Genomic DNA, 22,365 nt, shown 5'->3' with positions numbered 1-22,365 from the left:
ACCTCAAAAAACCCAGAATGGCACAGAATAAATATTCACACTGCAATAGATGGCATTGGGCATAGCAAAGAAACATTCAACCAATACAAGATTTAAAACAACCAGGGAAAACATCAAACTGTAGCTTCAAGTCCAGCAACTCAAACCAGCGACAAATCTTCAAGTCCGATAATACCAGCAACGACGAGTCTCTGGCATTCCAATTCCGCCCCTCCAGCTAGGCTACTCACAGTCCTGGGAAACTTCATCGGGGCCGGCAGCTCCTCGGCAGCCATCTCATGGTCCCGACATCTCCACTGGGTCTCCACTGCAAGCCACGGTTCATCCTCATGGCCCCATGGGTCTCTATGCAGGCAACCAGCAAACCCGCTTCACACTGCCCATGGCCATTTCCAAAACACAAAACCATGTTGCAAACTCAATGACCCTCTTTCCAGCATTTCTTATACTCCACGATACCAGGTAGGGTGCCAATTTGTTAATCCAGGGGGGAATAAAGCAGACTTTGAAGAACAGGACACTCCTTGATCATTCAGGCCCCTTCAAAAGAGTTGACATTCTTTTTGTTGCCCCAGCGCAGGTCAGCTAGCCCAGTCTCAAAGGTTATAATCTCTCAGTTGCAGCTGAACAGGCAATAGTTCACCCAAAGATTTTTCTTTCTGTGCCATATCCTTCTGCACACACCAGTTTATTTCTACGCAAAGCAACCCTGCACAACTTCTCAGGACATGGGCATAATGAGCAAGCTTCTCACACAAACTGCTAGCCCAGTCCAAGCAAAGCTCTTTCTCACCCTCATAAGCCAAACCTCACAGTCCATAGTTCTTACTGCATTCAGGTCTTGGAGCTCAGACCAGAATAGTCCATTAAGCTGTACTTACAGCACTGCAAGGCATCTCTTAGGCCAAGGTTTCAAATCCTCCCACATTCCTCTTGAAAATCAGCTCCAAAAGGCTGAAGCCACACAGGTGTCTAGCAGCAATCCCACTCCTCGGTACCACTTTTCTGTTGCAGTCTGGGTTGCATTGCTGGTAGAAATCACCCAACCAAGAGTAGCTTCTGGGAAAAAAAGGTTTATTTTGGCTTACAGGCTTGAGGAGAAGCTTCACGATGGCAGGGGGAAACGATGGCATGAGCAGAGGGTGGACATCACCCCCTGGCCAACATAAGATGGAACACAGCAACAGGAGGGTGTGCCAAACACTGGCAAGGGGAAACTGGCTATAAAGCCCATAAGCCCACCCCCAACAATACACTCCCCCCAGGAGGCATTAATTCCCAAATATCCATCAGCTGGGAACCTAGCATTCAGAACACCTAAGTTTATGGGGGACACCTGAATCAAACCACCACACCATCCCTAGGCTAAATTAGTCTTCATAGCATCTCCATTATTTGACTTCCATCTCTTCTGCCATGATCTTGAGGCAGTTCATCTCATACTGGTCCAGGACCCTGACCTGGTAAGGACATATTGATGAAGGAAGCAGCAGTTATACACAAACCCGATTCCCGACACGGGCCTAAAACCACAGGTCTTTCTAAACATCCAACAGCAAGAGTGCAGCTGGTTCTGGAAGCCGTCTAGGACCCTGTCCTTAGTCCTGTTAGCCACAGAGTCTGATGGATAGTCTCAGTCTACCAAAGCCAGTCTGCTGCAGAGACTAGAAGAACTCTCTGCTCCTGCAGTCTTCTAGGTAGCAAAGTAAGGCTGCACAAATCCCAGAGAGTCCCAGAGAAGGGGCTGGAAGGATGGCTTAGCAGTGAAGGCACTGACTGACCTTGTGCATCTGGCTTACATGGGTACTGGGGAATCTCCATCTCTCCTCCTTTTTTTTTAATCTCTCTGTGTCTATCCCCCCCTTAAATAAATAAATAAATAAAGTATTTTAAAAAATGAAATCAAAGATAACACAGTAAAGTAAAAAAATAACAACAAAAAAAATCAAACAAATAAAAGTGTAGTGAAAAATAGAGTTGATTAGTCAGAAATTTGCAAACCTGAAGGCAAACCATCTGTAATCAGCCAGTTCAAGAGAAGACAAACAAGAATAGGAAAGATGGAAGAAGTCGTGCATTGCCTATGGGGCATCACCAAGTGAACCAAAATAAGCACATGGACATCAAGGTAGCTGGAGAGCAGCAAAAGGTGAAAAAAAAAAGTAAATTTTAAGGAAAAGGAAAATGGACATCCACATCTATGATACCCAAAGGAGCACAAGTATATTGCACATCAAAATGTATTTCTGAGATGCATTACAACAAACTTGGCAAAAGTCAAAGATAAAAGGGTGTTGAAATGAGAAGAAAATAAACTCCACATGAATAATAATCCACATGAGCTCATGAGCAGATGTCTCATCAGAATCCTTCCAGGCCCCTGTTACAGGGTGTGCCATAAAATACTGAAGGAAAAGGAGCCAAATAGTCCTGTCAATGTCAAATCTATACTAAGGAGGTGAAGGCCTTCTCAGACACACAGAAGGTGGAGTTTGTCCATTCTAGACTTGTCTACTAGAAATGAGAAAAGGGAAGTCTTCAAGGTAAATTTCAAGGACACCACAGAGTAGCATGAAATAAATACCAAAGCGTGAACAAAATTCACTGTAAAAGACAAACATATAATCAGTTTAACAATATCAGTACTACTACAATGGTGGAATATGCTTAAATCATCTTGAATTTTCTACAAAATTTTTAAAAAAAATAAAATATTTGAGGTTCAAATTGCTACTGAACAGTTTATTCTGCTTTGTGTGTAGTAAGCATTTGAATCGGTACTTTGAATAAAGGAAATCCACCATCCCAGGATGGAGAGAAGGCTTAGTGATTATGGTGCTTACTTGTGAAGACTACAGACCTGAGTTTGATTCCCCAGTGCCCACTTAAAGCCAGATACACAAAAGTGGTGCATGCATCTAGAATTGTTTGCAGTGACTAGATGCCCTGGTGTGCATGCACTGTGGCTTGCTTTCTCCACCCCCCCTGTGTGTGTGTGTGTGTGTGTGTGTGTGTTCTCTCTATCTCTGCTTGAAAATAAATAAATAAAATATTTTTAAAAATTTAAAAAAGAAATCCATCATCCCAATATAGGCTAACATCCTTGAATCCTCTGGGAATTGGAGAAACAAAAAGGCACAGAACTGGTAAATTAATTCTTTTTTCTTGAGCTGCTCATAGACTGTGGAGTATCTGTGGGGCTTCTAGCATGACATCATTGGCTTTGCTTGAACTTTATATTTTAAATGCCATGTTGTGGCATTTGTTGGCCTCCCTTGAGTCAGTACTCATAATAAATACATTCCTATATGTTATTGTTTATATTATTGGTCCTGATTCTGTGGAGAACCTTCATCAATACAGATAAAAAGTTGTTATCGAGCTGGAGTGATGGCTTACCAGTTAAGGCACAAGCCTGGGAAACCTAAGGACCCAGGTTCAATTCTCCAGGTCCCACATAAACCAGATGCACATAGTGGTGCATGCCTCTGGAGTTCGTTTGCAGTGGCTGGAGGCCCTGACATGCTCATTCTCTCTCGTTTTCTCTGTGCCTCTCTCTCTCTCTCTCTCTCTCTGTCTCAAATAAATAAAACTCAATAAATCTTTTTTTAAGTCATTATATAGTAAATTAAAGGTATACTTATGATGTCTAAATCTTCAAATGTGATTATAAGGGAAATGTAGGGATTTTATTTTATCTGTGATCATAGTTCAGTTGTAGTTTGGAGAACTTGGTCTCAGACTAGAGGCACAGTTTGGAAGTTTTTGAAACTTTTAGAAGGTGGAGACTTTCTGGAGGAAATGAGTCACTGAGGGCAGACCCTGAGATTTGGGTGCAGCATCCAGTCTTCTATCTGTTTACTGACTATAGATACAATGTGACCAATCAGATCATACTCCTGTAGTCAAGCATTCCCTGCTACAATAAGCTGCATTTCCTATGACTGTGAGTCAAAATAGGCTCTTGAGTTACTTCTTGTCAGGTATTTGAACATAGTAATAAGAAAAGTATTTAACACACTTGTTATCACCTTAAAATAGGGAGTTATAACCCTAAGATAGTTTTATGTAAGTATCACTACAAAGACAACATTAACTCAGAAATGAAGATTGCACAGGAGAAGAAAGAGTAAAGGAAGTAGAAGGCATATAGAAAACAATAAAATGCAAGTAGATATTGACTGTCAATAATTACTTTTTTTAAATTTTTTAAATTTTTTTTTTGTTTTATTTTTATTTATTTGATAGTGACAGACAGAGAAAGAGGCAGATAGGGAGAGAAGAGAGAGAGAATGGGCGTGTCAGGGCCTCCAGCCACTGCAAATGAACTCTAGATGCTTGCGCCCTCATGTGCATATGGCTAATGTGGGACCTGGGGAATCGAGCCTCAAACTGGGATCCTTAGGCTTCACAGGCAAGAGCTTAACCGCTAAGCCATCTCTCCAGCCCAATAATTATTTTTAGGGGACATGGATTAAGCTTTCTGTTGAAAACTGTAAGCAGCTTCAAACAAAAACCAAGATCTAACTGCATGCCACCTGTTAGAGACTCACAGACATAGGCCACTCACTGGATGAAAATGGAGGGGAATAGATATTCTGGGTGAATGGTAATGAAATATGAGCAGTGGTGATTATACTAACACAATGGATTTACATCATATATTGACATAAAATATAGAGAAGCTATTATATAATGACAAAGCGTGACCTTTAAAGAGTATATGGTGCTGGATAGATGGCTTAGCAGTGAAGATGCTTGCCTTTAAGGCCTAAGGACCCAGGTTTGACTCCCCAGAACCCATACAAACAACATGCATATGTGATGCAAGCATCTGGAGTTCCTTTGCAGTGGCTAGAGAACTTGGCATGCCCATTATTTCTCTCTTTCTCATAAATAAGTAAATAAAAAAAGAGCATATGACAACCATAAACACATGCACACAGCTTTTGCGTGCGCACATGCGCGCACACACACACACACACACACACACACACACACACACACACACAACTATAATATATTCAGAGTACTGAAAGGAGAGAGGTAAAAGTATATTAGAAGGAGATAGACACAGAGAACACTCAACTCCTGCCAAACCAGAGATCCAGAGACACAGAGGCTCCCAAGACCTCATCATTGAAGCAGACCTAAAATGAACCCAACATGGCTCAGGGCAATTTGTGGAAGAGGGGGCAGAAAAATTGTTAGAGCCACACTTTGGGTCATTATGCACAGAGACATTGCCTCTTATGTATAACTGATGGCTAACCCCACAATGCATGACCAATATTCCTCAAGGAGGAAGGTCCCTGTGGAGGCGGGAGAGCATGGAGGAGGCTAATGATGGTACCAACATGACTATATACACTGTGTACCTAACTAATAAAAATAATTCAAAACAAAAAGTACAATAGTAGGGTACCTTAGTGTCTACTTTCAAAATTGGTTTATCCAGATTGACAATCAATGGCACTAGACAAAATAGATGAATAGAGACTAATCCTTCCTACTGAAGCAGAATAAATATCCAATTCAAACAATCAAAAGTTTGAATTTGATCTAATTGTGAATTTATAATATTCATTTGTAATAAAAATATAGACAGCATGGTAGCCTTACCTAAGTCTCTCCAAATGTGATATCCAAAAAAAAAAAAAAAAAAAAAAAGCATCACTGAGATGCTGATACTGATGCAGTTAAGATACAAAACATTTCCATCACCAAAATGACTGCTCACATTTCCCTTTTAGGATTATGAATTTTTTTCTCTGACTTTACCCCATCTTACACCTATGGCAAGCACCAAGCCTAACCATCATTTCTACAATTTTGTCATTTCAAGAATTTTATATAAATGGAATCATCACTTAAAGTATGCTTGCTTTACTCTTCATATGCATGTAAATTTGGACCAGATTGTTGCATGCATAAATAACATTTTGTTTCTATTTTATTACTGAGGAATAGTACATTGTATGGATGAATGACAGTTTGTTTAAACATTTGCTTGTTAAAAAAACAACATCTGGGATGTTTCAAGTTTTGAAGTATTATGAACAAAGCTTCTGTAGACATTAGGTAAATGTTTATGTGAAAAAGTGATCAATATTATAATTATTAAATATTGCACTCTCATATTTACACAACACAGTTTAGGTGTTTATTGAAATGATTTATATTGATGCATAGTAATTAAATAAATGTATGGGGTAAATGTATGGGATTTGATTAATGTATACATTGAAGAAATATTGATTCAGAGAAATTAAAATATATAATCAACATAGAATATAAGTTATTTGGGGGAGCACATTCAGATATATCACTTTATCAGGTTTGGAATATGCACTATTTTATTGTACTTATCATGAAATCCAACTGATCAATGAAACTCTTTCCTTCATTGTAATGGAAAATTTGTACACATTGATGAGTGTCTCTTCTTTCCTCAAGTTCCCTTCTTCATTAGCCTAGGGTAATTCTTCTGCTCTGTGTTTCTATGTGATTGAATTTTTAATATTCCACACATAAGGAGGATCATACAATATTTGTCTTTCTGTTGCTGACTTATGTCACTTAGAAAAATGTAATTCTTTCAGTGAATGCTAATATATAAAAATGTTCAACATCTCTACAGGGAAAACAAACTTTAAATAAAAATAAGACATCATTTTTATAACTGTGAGAATGACTTATCAAGAACAATGAATTTTAACTATGCTGAGGAAGTAGAGAAAAAGGAATCCTATTAAAGTGTTGGTGAGAAGTTTAATGACCACAGACAATAATAGAAAAAAGAAATCACTGATTAAGAATTAATAGTAGGTTTGGAGAGATGACTCAATAGTTAAGGTATTTGCCTGCAAAACCTGACATTCTGAGTTCAGTTCCCCAGTGCCCATGTAAAGCCAGATGAACAAGGTGGCACATGTGCCTGAAGTTCATTTGAAGTGGCTACAGGCCCTGACACACCTATTCTTATTTTCTGTCTGTCTGCCTCTCTCTGCTTGCAAATAAGCAACAACAACAACAATAATAATAATAATAATAATAAAACATTAAGCATAGAATTATGGTATAATCCATAAAATCTACTTTTAATATGTGGGCAAATTAAACCCCTAATTCAGATATCTGCATTTCTGTGTAATATTATATGACTCAAAATAAGGAAGTTATAACAACTTTTATTGAAAAATCTATTTCTATATGAAAAATATGCCTGGGATCCTATATGCATAGAATAATACCACATATATTAAGTATATAAAAATAAGATTGTGGGGCTGAAGAAATGGCTCACTAGGTAATGCACGAAGGCAAAGACCTGTGTTCTGATCCCCAGAACCCACACCAATGCTGGGGGCAGTTGTCATGACTAATCTGTAATCCCAGTGCTCAGTAGACAGACACAGGGATTGCAGAGACAAGATGACTAGATGGACTAGCTTATCTGGCATGCGGGGGTTCCACAGAGACCCAGTCTCAACAAGTTAGGTGGAGAACAATTGAGGAAGACACACAGCATCAACTTCTAGCCCATATGCATGCTCACATATGTGTATCACAGACATGTGAACACAAACACTCATACAAAAACCGAAGTCTTTTCATTTTTTTTTGACATATGGATGTGTCTGAAGAATATCACTTTATGTGAAAAAAAAGATACAGAAAGACACATATTGTGTGATATCACACATATGTGTCCCCAAAAATGTAAATGTCATGGAAGAAACAACTAAGATATTGGGTTTCTGGGCAAGAGGACTTGAGAAATAGGGAGATATTTATCAAAGAATAAAGTTTCCCTGACACCATTTGAGTGAGCTTTTGAGACCTAATATATAGCAGGGTAGGAATTATTGACATTATATTATGTAGCTATACATTATATTTGAAATTTGTTAAGAGAATACGTCATATATATTGCCATCAAAAAGAAACAAAAAGCTGGCATGGTGGTGCACACCTTTAATCCCAACATTTGGGAGGCAGAGGTAGGAGGATAGCCATGAGTTCAAGGCCACCCTGAGAGTAAAGAGTGAATTCCAGGTCAGCCTGGGCTAGAGGAGAACTTATCTCGAAAAACTAACTAACTAAATAAATAAATAAAAGAAACAAAAATTATAACTAAATGAATTGACACAAATTTTAATTTGTTGGGTTGTACTAGTGATTCCACATTGTGTATATGTATAGTTAAACATCACATTGTAAGCCTTAATCACAATTTCTACTTTCCAGTTGTATATGTAAAAAGCTGGGAAATTTTTAATCATACCCTTCTCACATATTAGATCCAAACACATGGGTTTTTACATGGCTCATACAATACAACAGCATTTTAATTAATAGACGATTATGGCCCAATATCTGACCATTTATTCAGTATTGAATTCAGTATTGCTGGGCAGGGAGCTAATTATTGAATGGACAGTATTTCAGTAATGTGATGCATGGCACGGAACAAAAGGTGATTCCTGTAGGTCCTGCTATGTTGTCATCTAAAGTGAACTTATTCTCTAAGGCAAGCTAAGGTGACTATTAAACAAAATATTATAACATAAGGTGAAAAAAGTGGTATGAGTCCTTCCTATTCTCTTACCATCTTTTTGAAGCAAACTGGAATTTATTAAAAAACCAGTCGTACTCTATATTAAATTTGAGGATTAAGGGAGAGAGAAAGATACAAACACTCAATATGGGTTGTCATGAAAGAGAGTTGCCTTCCATGTATTTTCATGTTCTTTTATAATTTTGGAAATTAGTGGTTTTTTCCAGGTGAAAATATATGTATGGTAAGAAAAGCCCAAGTGAGAAATTATTAAGTTGAGGTTAATTTTTATTTGATAAAGCAAACCAAACATATATTTTGTGATTGCTGTGATAGTAGTTAGGGAGTGTTTATTAATAATATGTCTACGTTTTTCCATAATGATCCCACCTAGTCAGGAAGGGATGTAATGAGAATTAAAGCAAACATTATATGTAAAGCTTATAAAATAGTGTCTGGTATGTAGTAATAATAATAAGGCTTGGTAAGTGGTAGCTATTAAGTGTCCTATAATACAGTTGGGAAATAAGATGTAGAACATTTTGCTTGCAATGCAAAAGTGTGGCAGTGGTTTGTTGTAAATGTGAACAGGCACACTAAAAGAGAAGGAGCTGAAGTGTGCTGGCCATGGGTTTACATTCTTCTATGATGAAAAAGGGAAATCATGGATGTTTTGAGGAAGGCAAGATGACATGAATTTTGGAAGTGTCATTCCAAACAGAGGACTCTGGAAAAATAGAGGACACAGGCATAGCATCAAAGAAGGCAGAGGAAGAATATCACCAAAGGGAATAAAACCCAGTGTGAATGATAACAGCCATTACAGAAACAGAAAATAGATGAAAATATATAATCTTAGAGGGTCAAAGAGGAAAAACAATGTCCCAGGTATTTCTGCTTTTCAATATCTATTGAAATTTAGTATCAGCATTGTTCCTTAAGATCATATTCTACATCAGCATGCCTTCAGAGAGTGCCCTAACTCTTTAGTTTAGAATTCAACTTGAATCTTCCTCTGAAAGTGCTGCATTGTCACTTCTTTTTTTTAGTTTTTTAAATATTTTTCCAATTCCTGAAATGTGTTTCTTTTTCTAGGCTCCCTACCACTTCATTCCACCTTTCCTGATTTATATCATATGTCAACTTTTTGGTAAAATCACCGGGCTATGCATGCCTTTTCTGCATGTCACTTACAGAACTTGGTAAACACTGGCCTGGTCTACACTTTCCAGTCATATCTACAAGATTTAAAAAAAAAAAGTGTCTGGCAACAGAAGCCATTTCTGTTTTGCATCATCACCAGCTTGTTTCATTATGCAGTGAACATAATAAATGCTCAATAAGTATTTTCTGAATGAATGAATGAATGAAACAATCATTGACCTTAACGTACTGTAACACCTTCATTATTGAGTGTGCTGAGGGCATTTTCTCTTTGTGATACAGGGAAATTCAGAATTTCTCTGCAAAGTATGAGAAGAATCCCTAATTATCTAAGTAAAAAGTCACCATATTATTAAATCTGAAGGATTCTCACTCCCTTGGACTCTTTGGATTCTGGGATCAGAAGAGAGGCTGAATATCTATAGGTTATAGAAGCCTGTTGGCAAAGTAGTTGGTATTGGAAGCAAATAAGTCCTCCATTTTGGTCACATAATAATCATGAAATAATGTAGTTCAGAACATAGGGACCCCACTTGCATTCAGGACTCTGTTTTCTAAGAGTATGTGGGCATCTTGAGTTAAATTTGTATGAAAAGAGTTATGCTGATACAGACTGGGGGCTATAGCAATTAAGTCAATTCCCAGATCTCTTCAGTTATGCAAGGATGATATCAATTCATTTCTGTATAATGCCTTATTTGGTAATGGGACTAAAACATTTGGGGATACAAGGATTTTTCAGATGTTTATCTTCATATCTACTAATATAATGTCCTAAATGTCAGATATGAATTCTTCAAATAGAAAGATTGGCTTCCTAAAATTCTATGAATTTGAAGATGGATCCCTGTACTATGATAAAATAACAACACACATGTATCAGCACTACAAAGTGCATCATAGACTAGAAACTAAATGAATAAATGAATGAATATTGACTTCTTCTTTTCCATACCTCTTGTCTTCTAGAAAGAACAACCATGTATGAACAGAACATGCATAGATCCCATACCATACACACTCTGCATAGTTGAAGTCGCGACATAGATGCTGGGCACATGGTTGTGTTAGAGAAGAGCAGACATAAACACAAACAGCATCTAAACACAAGTTTGATAAGCATTCAGCTAAGTGTGGCTGTACCCATTAATAATGCTATTGAGCTGATGTGTCTGAGATTGCACAAGAAGACTCTAGCGAGGACAAGGTGACGAAGGCCTGGGGTATGGCTCCTTAGTCACATTAGCTACCAATCATCAAAGAGTACTGGCCTCTGACCTGAAATTCTGAGATAAATTCACCATGTTATCCCAGGAACTCATAGCCTATATCACCCCATTTCACATTTATACCCACACGAGTAAAATAGACCTGTCTTGCATAAAAATGCCAACCTTCTATTTCATATTTTCTACTCTCCTGGGCAGATAGAGACTTGATAAGTGTGCCCATGTCTATTTAACATTAAAATAGAAGTAAGTGCTGTGATTTAAATTGAACTTTTAGCCAAAGGGAATGAAATTTAGATTCAGCAGATAATAGAAATTCCCATTAAAATAGCCACTGGAGCTACTGGATGTGCCAGTATGTGAAAAATGTGGTGGGCCAGTTAAAGTTGGCCACATGCATCATTACAAACAATGTTAATGAAGAATATGTTCAGAAATAGCCTACAACGTTCTCTAAACCCAGGTAAACTGTATATTTATACTAATGTTATTATCTGTATCAGTGTGTTTTACTCTATTTTAGAAATTGAGATACTATCCAGTGTAGAAAACATAATACAATCCTATGTTAATCAGTACATAATACTTTTTATTTTTTCCAAGAATGATCATTTTTAAATGTAACTTATGTAACAATGTATTATGAAAATATGTAATCATGACAAATGCCATTTTGTCCAACTTTCTTTAAAGTATTCTACTTATTCATTCTCAGTCACACCAGAGTCTATCACTTTAACTGTGGTCAACCTCACTAGCTATATTGAAATGGCTGGAGAGCTGGCTTAGCATTCAAGGCACTTGTCTGTGAAGCCTAAGTACCCAGCTCCTCAGTACTCACATAAGCCATATGCACAAGGTGGCACGTGCTACTGGAGTTGATTTCCAGTGGCTGGAGGCCCTACTATGCCCCTTCTTCCTGTCTCCCTCTCTCTCTCTTCCTCACACACTTCTTTCATAAATAAATAAATATAATATTTTCAAAAACATTCTCGTAGATAATTTAGTTCATAAACTTATGGAAATTAATGAAATGATCATACATGCCCTGAATAAAGATATTTTAATACAAATTCAGTTTCTACTGGCATGCATAAATAAAGGAAAATATATTTAAAATTCCACATAACCATATTTTTTAATTCTTTTGGCCATATGACTTATTGGATATTTTAAAATTCTCTTTCATAGAGCTATTGTATCTAAATTACTTTTGGCAATTTCTCAGAAAAAGAATAAAATCTCTCTTCAGTGAGAGGTAACTTACCACTGTTCAAAATAGTTTGCCACAACTTTAAAGGATGATTTCAAAAGAAGAATTTTTTTAAAAAGTTTGTGTAATGATGATTATGATTGAGACAAGTTCTTAACATTCAAAAGTGTAAATTTTGGTTGGATAGTTTTAGCAGGATTCTTATGAAAATCTAGCCACACTGATTGGTATTGGAAGGAACAACCAGCTTTATGGGAGGTAGGAGCCCCATTTCCTGGGCTATAAAGTTCAGATGCAGCCTTGTACAACAACAAGGAAGATGAGTCTGTGTACAAAAGCAGCACTCTTGAGGGATATATAAAGGACCAAGGCCAATGCAGTTCAGAATCGAATCTGAGACATTCACACCTGCCTTTCCTCCACAGCCTGCTCTGAAACCTTGCTATGGCCAGCCACAACTCCTGCTCTGGAAACCGTGCCTCAGGATCTCTCAGAAATTCCTGCCACACTCCATTCAACCCCACCATGGGCCTCCGCTCTATGAATGTAGGCTGTGGGGATATCTTCTGCTTACCCAGTAGCTGCCAAGATCGAACCTGGGTCATAGACAACTGCCAGGAGAACTTTGGTGAGCCGGTCAGCTGCCAGCCAGCCAATCGGGAAGCCAACAGCTGTGAAAACTCTTGCTCTTCCTCTGCTGCTTACTACGTGTCCAGACCCTGCCATGGAACCAGCTACCTTCCTGCTTCTTCCCTCACCTCCAGCTCCTGCCTCCCTGTATCCTGTAAGCCACTGAACTATGTTCACAGCAGCTGTCGACCACTGACTCCTCAGATCAACAGTTTCCAACCTGTAGGCTGTGTGTCTGGTGGCTGTCACCCACTCCCCTGTGTGTCCAACAGCTGTCAACCCCAGAGCCTCTTCACTTATGGATGCAGACCCTCGGGTTGTGTGGCCTATGGTCCTCAAACCATTCACATTGTGTCCAGCAGCCTCAGACCCTTGCAGCCTGTCTTCAATGGCTGCCAGCCACTGACCCCTGTGTTTGGCAATTGTCGTCCATCTTGCTCTGCACTGGGAGGCCAGTAGCTTCCTTGTTCCAGAGAAGAGACATACTGAGGATCAGGCAAAATAATCAAACTCCATGGACTTCTGCTTCTTTCCTTATAGACACTGTGCTTTCCTGTCCTAATGCAACTGTGCCTTTCATATTTTATCTTTCCTTGATATAAACATTTTGTTCACAATTCTATTCCATTGTTCTTCAGATATGGGTACTATATGCTTGATTCACACTATAATAAATGAGTTTGATTCAGAATTAAGAGAGCAGTTCATTTATTGTTCTTTCATTACTTCATCCTGACACAAAAATGAATCACCTCAGCTGATTGGGCAGTAAGGGAATGGGACAGCTGATATTGTACCACATATTCTTTGCTGATAACAGAGCAAGGATTTGAAACCTTAGAAGTGTACAGACTTGGAGTACATGTACTTGAGAGGCCCAAAAAGTCATGATTTACTTTATGACGTAAAGACAAACTTAGCAGTGATTACTCTTATCTTAGCCTTCTGCTTATGAACATACCCATCCATTTCTCCTAAGCCCCTGATGAGGCTTTTCATTTGTTCCCATAAATCAATAATCCAAACCCCATACCATAATATCTGCTATCTTTTATTGAATTTCTTCTCTTTCTTCAGTATTATGCTCTCCAACTCAAATTTTGCAAACACTGAACCACAACCACATCTTATACATGATTGGTCCCTGAGTATGTGTCTTTTATAAGCATCCACTCAATCATGTTGCCCTTCTATAATGTCATGAAAAATAAAATACAGTCCGACATCATTTATTAGCCTCCTATTTATGGGACGACTAAAAGGTATTGCACACTTGCCAAGTCTGGAGCCAAAATGCACCAGGCAAGAGACCTAAGACTATCATGAACAATCAGAGTTTATCAGAAGTCATTCCCTATGGGGAAGATCTCATTTAATTTTGTTAATTAAAATAAAACTAAACTGTGAGGATGGGAATGCTCAGCTTTTTGTGGTATTGGAGATGACTGCCTTAAAAAGAGAAGTAGATGAAACACTACATATAAAAGTCAGGCTTGAACATGACATGGATATTAGAATGATCAGATGTGGAATTTAAAATAATTCTGGTGAGTATGTTCAGAGCTCTAGTGGAAAGAAGTGGGCAATGCAAATAGCACAATAAAAATTTAAAGAGCATTTCAAAATTACTGAGAAAAACTTTAAGATCACAGGGCAAGTACACAATCTCACTTCTTCACTAAAAGCCTACGATTTAATTATGAGGTTACAGAAAGCTTTCCCCTTCTCTAGTATACATCTGCCTAGAAACTTGGCATGCTGGAAGGACAATGGTTCCATAACTAATTAGCAGGTCTTTCTTTCAGACCATGATCTGCCTCTGGTCTTCAGTCCTAACCTTGCCTGACATTCACACAGAATGACAGTTCTTGGACTCATGAACCTGTCTAAAATTTTTTTCTAGAGCTGGAAAGTACCTCATCTTCCCCCCCCCCCCGATTTTAACTTGATCACACCTGAATCTTTCATTTTCAAAACCTTCCCAGATCCTTTCCCAGCACTTGACCTTGAAGAAATCACATCTTAGATACCGTCCTTTTATATGAGATGCATGTCTATTGTTGATTGTTTAACATCATTTTAAACAAATTAGTTCAAATATCACATATACACTCATCTATTTACAGACCATTGTTCCAAAAATGTCATCATTTGTGCTTATTTGTCACATTTGTAATCATTTTGCCTATTCTTGAATTTTAAAATGAAATTATACAGTATCTCTCCAAAGCAAATCATGGAGTTCTTTTACTAAGTTTTATGTACATAAGATTGTTATATATTGTTAAGCATAGCAGACTGGATTTTTCTTGCGCAAAAATTGCTGAATCTATAACCTGGTGAGAAGGCAAAAGTAAAGATATTGATGAATTACTGGATGCTGGGCATGGAAGAGCAAGATGATAGAACATTCCTGAGTAGGCACATTCTTGGAGATATCCCATTCCTTATGGGAAGGAATCATTTCCAGAAACTCCAGAAATTTATCATGGCAAATATGGAAGAGGATGCCTTATAGGACCCTGACAGGGAAAGATGTGGTTGCTCTCAGGAGGCAAGTTTAGAATCTACCCTGTGTTGAAACCAAGCTTTTCTAGAAGAATAGATTTCTGTAGAACCTATTCAAAGAATATTTCATCCTTTCCAATCTCCTTGTGTCTCTACTGTCTTGATTCAGTAGTGGATGGTATTACTAAAATACTTGGAATACCACAGCTCAAGAGCTCAGTGCCCATCAATGTCTAAGACTTAATTATGAAGTTTCATAAGCTCTTCTCTTCTATGGCCCCATGCCAACAATGTGGCAGTAAAAGAGTGGCTTCCATATAAAACAGCCACTGGTGTTGATGCTCCCTGGCAACAGACTAGTGGATCATTTAAACCAAGGATGCTAGAAAAATAGGAAGCTTCTGCCTCTACAGATACCAGTAAATATAATCTGTATACCAATTCCCACCCAGGTTAACTTTAAAACTCCTACAACTATGCCAAATGCATATTGATCTCATGTTCTACCACTGAGTGCCACAGGACTATCGTTAAATAGGAAAAGTAAAAGAGAAAAGGTAAGCACCAAAATAAGACTCAAATATGACACAGATGTTATCATGATGAGACAGTAAACTTAGAATAACTCTGGTGATACATTTAGAGCTTTCATAGGAAAACAAAAAGAGACAATGTTAAGTTCAGAGATGGACGTTCAAAATGTGCAAAGACAATGAAAGATTACTTCTCAAGCAAGGTACAGCCCAACAAAGAAAGAGTGAGCTTGAAGACAGGTGAATAAAAAACTACCTACATTGAAGTGGTAAAGAAATCGTTGATGCTGGTGATGGCAGCAATGATGATCACTGACAGACTTGACTGGATAAGATCATAGGTATAGTTTTCAAAGGTGTAGTATGTTGTGAAGGTTCATCTCCAGTCTCAACTGGATTGCCTTAGGAAGCACGGACAGTTTTTTTGTACAGGTTTGTGAAGATGGCTCCCGGAAGGATGATCTCAGCGGAAAAGGCCACCCCTCAGAGTAAACAAACTTTCCTGCCATCACCTAAATACAAACAGGCTCTGGAGAAATGTAGTACTATTTGCTTGACTACCATTGCTGTTTGCAAATGAGGACATCTATCCTTCTGCTGCCATCTTTTTCTGACATCCCGACCTGGCTTCTTCAATCTTCCAGTGTGGATTAAGGACCAGTAGCTCTCCAGGGATCCCCTTTCCTCAGCCTTCAGCACCAGAGAGGGAATGCTGAAGCATCCACTTCAGTGACTGAGTAGCTGGCAGGTTCTTAGACCATCCAGTTTGCACATAGACATTGTTGGTCTTCCCAGACTTCATAACACAATCCAATTTATTAAGTCTGTTGTATATATAAAATACACACACACACACACACACACACACATATATTCATTCTTTTGGCTGTGTTCATGTAGAGAACTTTGGTTCATGTACATACTATAAATTAGAATGCAGAGAAAAGAAGAGATGAAGTAGAGAAATAATCTACCTAATAGTTCAACAATGGTTAAGAATGAAGAAATGGCTGGGCATGGTGATACATGCCTTTAATCCCAGCACTCAGGAAACAGAGGTAGGAGGATTTCCCTGAGTTCAAGTCCATGCTGAGACTACATAGTGAATTCCAGGTCAGCCTGGGCTAGAGTGAGACCCTACCTTGAAAAACAAAAACAAAACAAAACAAACAAACAAACAACAACAAAAAAGAATGTCCGAATGTTAATGACAAATACCAAACCAGAGATTCAGGGAGTTCAAAGAATATGGCAGCTGTAGTGGAAAAAAAAATTAAATTAAATTAAATAAAAACAAGCATTGCACCTTAGTGTATATTTTCTTTTTTTATTTTGTTTCCATATTTTATTTTATTTTTTTTTTAATTTTTATTAACATTTTCCATGATTATAAAATATATCCCATGGTAATTCCCTCCCTCCCCACCCCCACACTTTCCCATTTGAAATTCCAGTCTCCATCATATTACCTCCCCATTACAATCATTGTAATTACATATATACAATATCAACCTATTAAGTATCCTCCTCCCTTCCTTTCTCCACCCTGTATGTCTCCTTTTCAGCTTACTGGCCTCTGCTACTAAGTATTTTCATTCTCACACAGAAGCCCAGTCATCTGTAGCTAGGATCCACATATGAGAGAGAACATGTGGCGCTTGGCTTTCTGGGCCTGGGTTACCTGACTTAGTATAATACTTTCCAGGTCCATCCATTTTTCTGCAAATTTCATAACTTCATTTTTCTTTACCGCTGAGTAGAACTCCATTGAATAAATGTGCCACATCTTCATTATCCACTCATCTGTTGAGGGACATCTAGGCTGGTTCCATATCCCAGCTATTATAAATTGAGCAGCAATAAACATGGTTGAGCATGTACTTCTAAGGAAATGAGATGAGTCCTTTGGATATATGCCTAGGAGTGCTATAGCTGGGTCATATGGTAGATCAATCTCTAGCTGTTTTAGGAACCTCCACACTGTTTTCCACAATGGCTGGACCAGATTGCATTCCCACCAGCAGTGCAGAAGGGTTCCTTTTTTTCCACATCCCCGCCAACATTTATGATCATTTGTTTTCATGTGGTGGCCAATCTGACAGGAGTGAGATGGAATCTCAATGTAGTTTTAATCTGCATTTCCCTGATGACTAGTGACGTAGAACATTTTTTTAGATGCTTATATGCCATTCGTATTTCTTCCTTTGAGAACTCTCTATTTAGCTCCATAGCCCATTTTTTGATTGGCTTGTTTGATTCCTTATTATTTAACTTTTTGAGTTCTTTGTATATCCTAGATATTAATCCTCTATCAGATATATAGCTGGCAAAGATTTTTTCCCATTCTGTAGGTTGCCTCTTTGCTTTTTTCACTGTGTCCTTTGCAGTGCAAAATCTTTGTAATTTCATTAGGTCCCAGTGGTTAATCTGTGGTTTTATTGCCTGAGCAATTGGGGTTGTATTCAGAAAGTCTTTGCCAAGACCAATATGTTGAAGGGTTTCCCCTACATTTTCCTCTAGCAGTTTCAAAGTTTTCGGTCTGATGTTAAGGTCTTTAATCCATTTGGACTTAATTCTTGTGCATGGTGAGAGAGAAGAATCTATTTTCATCCTTCTGCAGATATTTATCCAGTTTTCAAAACACCATTTGCTGAAGAGGCTGTCTCTTCTCCAATGAGTATTTTTGGCATTTTTATCGAATATCAGGTGGCTATAGCTACTTGGGCTTACATCTGGGTCCTCTATTCTGTTCCACTGATCTACATGTCTGTTTTTGTGCCAGTACCATGCTGTTTTTGTTACTATGGCTCTGTAGTATAGGTTACAATCAGGTATGGTGATACCAGCAGCCTCTTTTTTGTTGCTCAGTATTATTTTAGATATTCAAGGTTTTTTGTGATTCCAAATGAATTTTTGGATTGTTTTTTCTATTTCCATGAAGAAAGCCTTTGGAATTTTGATAGGGATTGCATTAAATGTGTAGATTGCTTTAGGTAAGATTGCCATTTTCATGATATTGATTCTTCCAATCCAGGAACAAGGGATATTTCTCCACTTTCTAGTGTCTTCTGCAATTTCTCGCTTGAGTGTTTTAAAGTTCTCATTGTATAGATTCTTTACTTCCTTGGTTAGGTTTATTCCAAGGTATTTTATTTTTTTTGATGCAATTGTGAATGGGAGTGATTCTCTGATTTCATCCTCTGTGTGTTTGTTGTTAGCATATATGAAGGCTACTGATTTCTGTGTATTTATTTTGTATCCTGCTACATTGCTGTAGGTTTTGATCAGCTCTAACAGCTTGCTAGTAGAGTCTTTAGGGTCCTTTATGTATAGAATCATGTCATCTGCAAATAATGATAACTTGATTTCTTCCTTTCCAATTTGTATCCCTTTTATGTGTGTCTCTTGCCTTATTGCTATGGCTAAGACTTCCAAAACTATATTAAATAGAAGTGGGGACAGTGGACACCCTTGTCTTGTTCCTGATTTTAGTGGAAAAGCTTCCAGGTTTTCCCCATTTAGTAATATGTTGGCTGTAGGCTTGTCATAAATAGCCTTTATTATATTGAGATATGTTCCTTCTATTCCCAGTCTCTGTAGGACTTTTATCATGAAGGGATGTTGGATTTTGTCAAATGCTTTCTCTGCATCTAATGAGATGATCATGTGATTTTTGTCCTTCAACCCATTTATGTAATGTATTACATTTATAGATTTGCGTATGTTGAACCATCCCTGCATCTCTGGGATAAAGCCTACTTGGTCAGGGTGAATGATCTTTTTGATATACTCTTGTATTCTGTTTGCCAATATTTTGTTGAGAATTTTTGCATCTATGTTCATGAGGGAGATTGGTCTGTAATTTTCTTTTCTTGTTCTATCTTTGCCTGGTTTTGGTATCAGGGTGATGCTGGCCTCATAGAAGGAGTTTGATAGAATTCCTTCTTTTTCTATTTCCTGGAAAAGTTTAAGAAGCAATGGTGTTAGCTCTTCCTTAAAAGTCTGGTAAAATTCAGCAGTGAATCCATCCGGGCCTGGGCTTTTTTTAGTTGGGAGATTATTGATAACTGTTCGGATCTCCATGTTTGTTATAGGTCTATTTAAGTGATTAATCTCATTTTGATTTAATTTAGGTAGGTCATATAGATCAAGGAACTCATCCATTTCTTTCAGATTTTCATACTTTGTGGAGTATATGCTTTTATAGTATGTCCCTATGATTTTTTGAATTTCTCTGGAATCTGTTGTGATGTTACCTTGTTCATCTCTGATTTTATTAATTTGTGTCTCTTCTCTCTTTCTTTTGGTCAGATTTGCTAAGGGTTTATCAATCTTGTTTATCCTTTCAAAGAGCCAACTCTTTGTTTCATTAATTCTTTGGATTGTTCTTTTTGTTTCTATTTCATTAATTTCTGCCCTAATCTTTATTATTTCTTCCCGTCTACTGATATTTGGTTTGCCTTGTTCTTCTTTTTCCAAGGCTTTAAGGTGAAGCATTAGGTCGTTTACTTGCGACCTTTCTAATTTCTTAATGTAGGCACTTAAGGCTATAAATTTACCTCTTAGAACTGCCTTCATTGTGTCCCAGAGATTTTGGTATGTTGTGTTCTCATTATCATTTGACTCAATACATTTTTTGATTTCCTTTTTGATTTCTTCATTGACCCACTCATCATTTAGTAGTGTATTGTTTAGTTTCCATGATTTTGTGTATGCTCTATAGCCTTTCTTGCTACTGATTTGTAGTTTAATTCCATTGTGGTCAGATAGAATGCAAGGAATTATTTCAATTTTCCTGAATTTGTTAAGATTTGCTTTGTGTCCTAATATATGGTCTATTTTAGAGAATGTTCCATGTGCTGCTGAAAAGAATGTATATTCTGCAGCCTTTGGATGAAATGTCCTGTATATATCTGTTAGGTCCATTCCTTCTATGACCTCATTTAGTCCAGATGCCTCTCTGTTTATTCTTTCCCGGGATGACCTGTCAATTGATGAGAGTGGGGTGTTAAAGTCACCCACCACCACTGTGTTTGGTGTTATCTGTGACCTTAGTTCTAATAGTGTTTGTTTGACGAATTTGGGAGCCCCCATGTTAGGTGCATATATGTTTAGGATTGTAATGTCCTCCTGTTGGAGTGTGCCCTCAATCAATATAAAGTGACCTTCCTTATCTTTCTTGACTAACGTCGGACTAAAGTCTACCCTGTCTGATATTAGGATAGCAACCCCTGCTTGTTTTCTAGGCCCATTTGCTTGAAACACCGTCTTCCAACCTTTCACCCTAAGATAATGTCTATCCTTTGTAGAAAGGTGAGTTTCTTGGAGACAACATATTGTAGGATCCTACTTTTTAACCCAGTCTGCAAATCTATATCTTTTCGTGGGGGCATTGAGACCGTTGATGTTAAGAGATATTATTGAAAGGTGTGTATTTATGTTTGCCATTTTTGTGTGTGTGTGTGTGTTTCTGGTTCTACCTGTGCTCTCTTCTGTTAACTGGTATTTGAGTATAGCTTGTTTTTTCTAGGTTCCTTATATGTGTGCTTTTCCTTTTGTTCAGCATGGAGGATTCTATCAAGTATTTTCTGTAGAGCTGGTTTTGTCTTCAAATACTCCTTTAACCTGCTTTTGTCATGGAATGTCTTTATTTCTCCATCTATTTGAATGGATAACTTTCAGGATAAAGTAACCTTGGTTGACAGTTGTTATCTTTCAGAACTTGGAATATATCACTCCAAGCCCTTCTGGCTTTAAAAGTTTGTGTTGAATAATCTGCTGTAATCCTGATGAGCTTGCTTTTGTAGGTAACTTGATTTTTCTCTCTAACTGCTTTCAATATTTTTTCTTTGGTGTGTGTGTTTGGAAGTTTGATTATAATATGGCGAGGAGAGGTTCTTTCTGGGTTGTCTGGCTGGGGTTCTAAAGACTTCCTGTATCTGTATTGGCACCTCTTTCCCAATTTGGGGGAAATGTTCCTCTATGATTTTGTTGAAGATGCCTACTATGCCTCTGGAGTGGAGTTCTTCTCCTTCTACTATGCCCTGAATTCTTATATTGGATCTTTTCATAGTGTCCCGAATATCTCCCTGAAGCTGCTGCTGCGGGATCTGCCGCTGCTGCCGCTCCTGGGTCTGCTGCTGCTGGGGCCGCTGGTACCGGTGCTGGAGCCGCTGATGTTGCTCCCGAACTCTGCTCCTGCTTGGGTCCCGTTGTCAGCCCATGTTGGCGTGGCCGGGTCCCAGGCCGCTGCTCTGTTCGCTGGAGCTGGGTTCAGGCGGTGGGGGAGGGGAGGGAGCCGCGGCCGCTCTGGTTGTCTCGCTCTTCCACGTGTTCTTCTACCTCGCGGTCTGCTCCTCCGTTGCTCGCTGCCACTCTCCCCTCACGTTTCCCGAGTTGTGGAGAGCGTGGTGTGAGGGGAAAATCCCGCACCTGGCTTTTCCTGTGGCTCGAGCCGAGTCTGGCGGTTTTCTGCTGCGCCGCGGTTGTGGCGGTTGGCCGAGCTGCCAGAGCCGCTTTTCCCGCCTG

General features: G+C 38.4%; 1 protein-coding gene across 1 annotated transcript; it reads left to right on the top strand.

Annotated features, from left to right (window-relative positions):
• Window positions 1–12,610: 12,610 nt before the first annotated feature.
• Window positions 12,611–13,255, top strand: LOC101614852 (keratin-associated protein 26-1-like). The gene has a single exon (XM_004654407.2). The coding sequence runs from the start codon at window positions 12,611–12,613 to the stop codon at window positions 13,253–13,255; it is 645 nt and encodes a 214-aa protein (XP_004654464.2).
• Window positions 13,256–22,365: the final 9,110 nt, after the last annotated feature.

Source organism: Jaculus jaculus, chromosome 5 (genome assembly GCF_020740685.1).
Source record: "Jaculus jaculus isolate mJacJac1 chromosome 5, mJacJac1.mat.Y.cur, whole genome shotgun sequence".
Taxonomy (NCBI): Eukaryota; Metazoa; Chordata; class Mammalia; order Rodentia; family Dipodidae; genus Jaculus; species Jaculus jaculus.
This window is presented reverse-complemented; position numbering and strand designations above follow the sequence as displayed.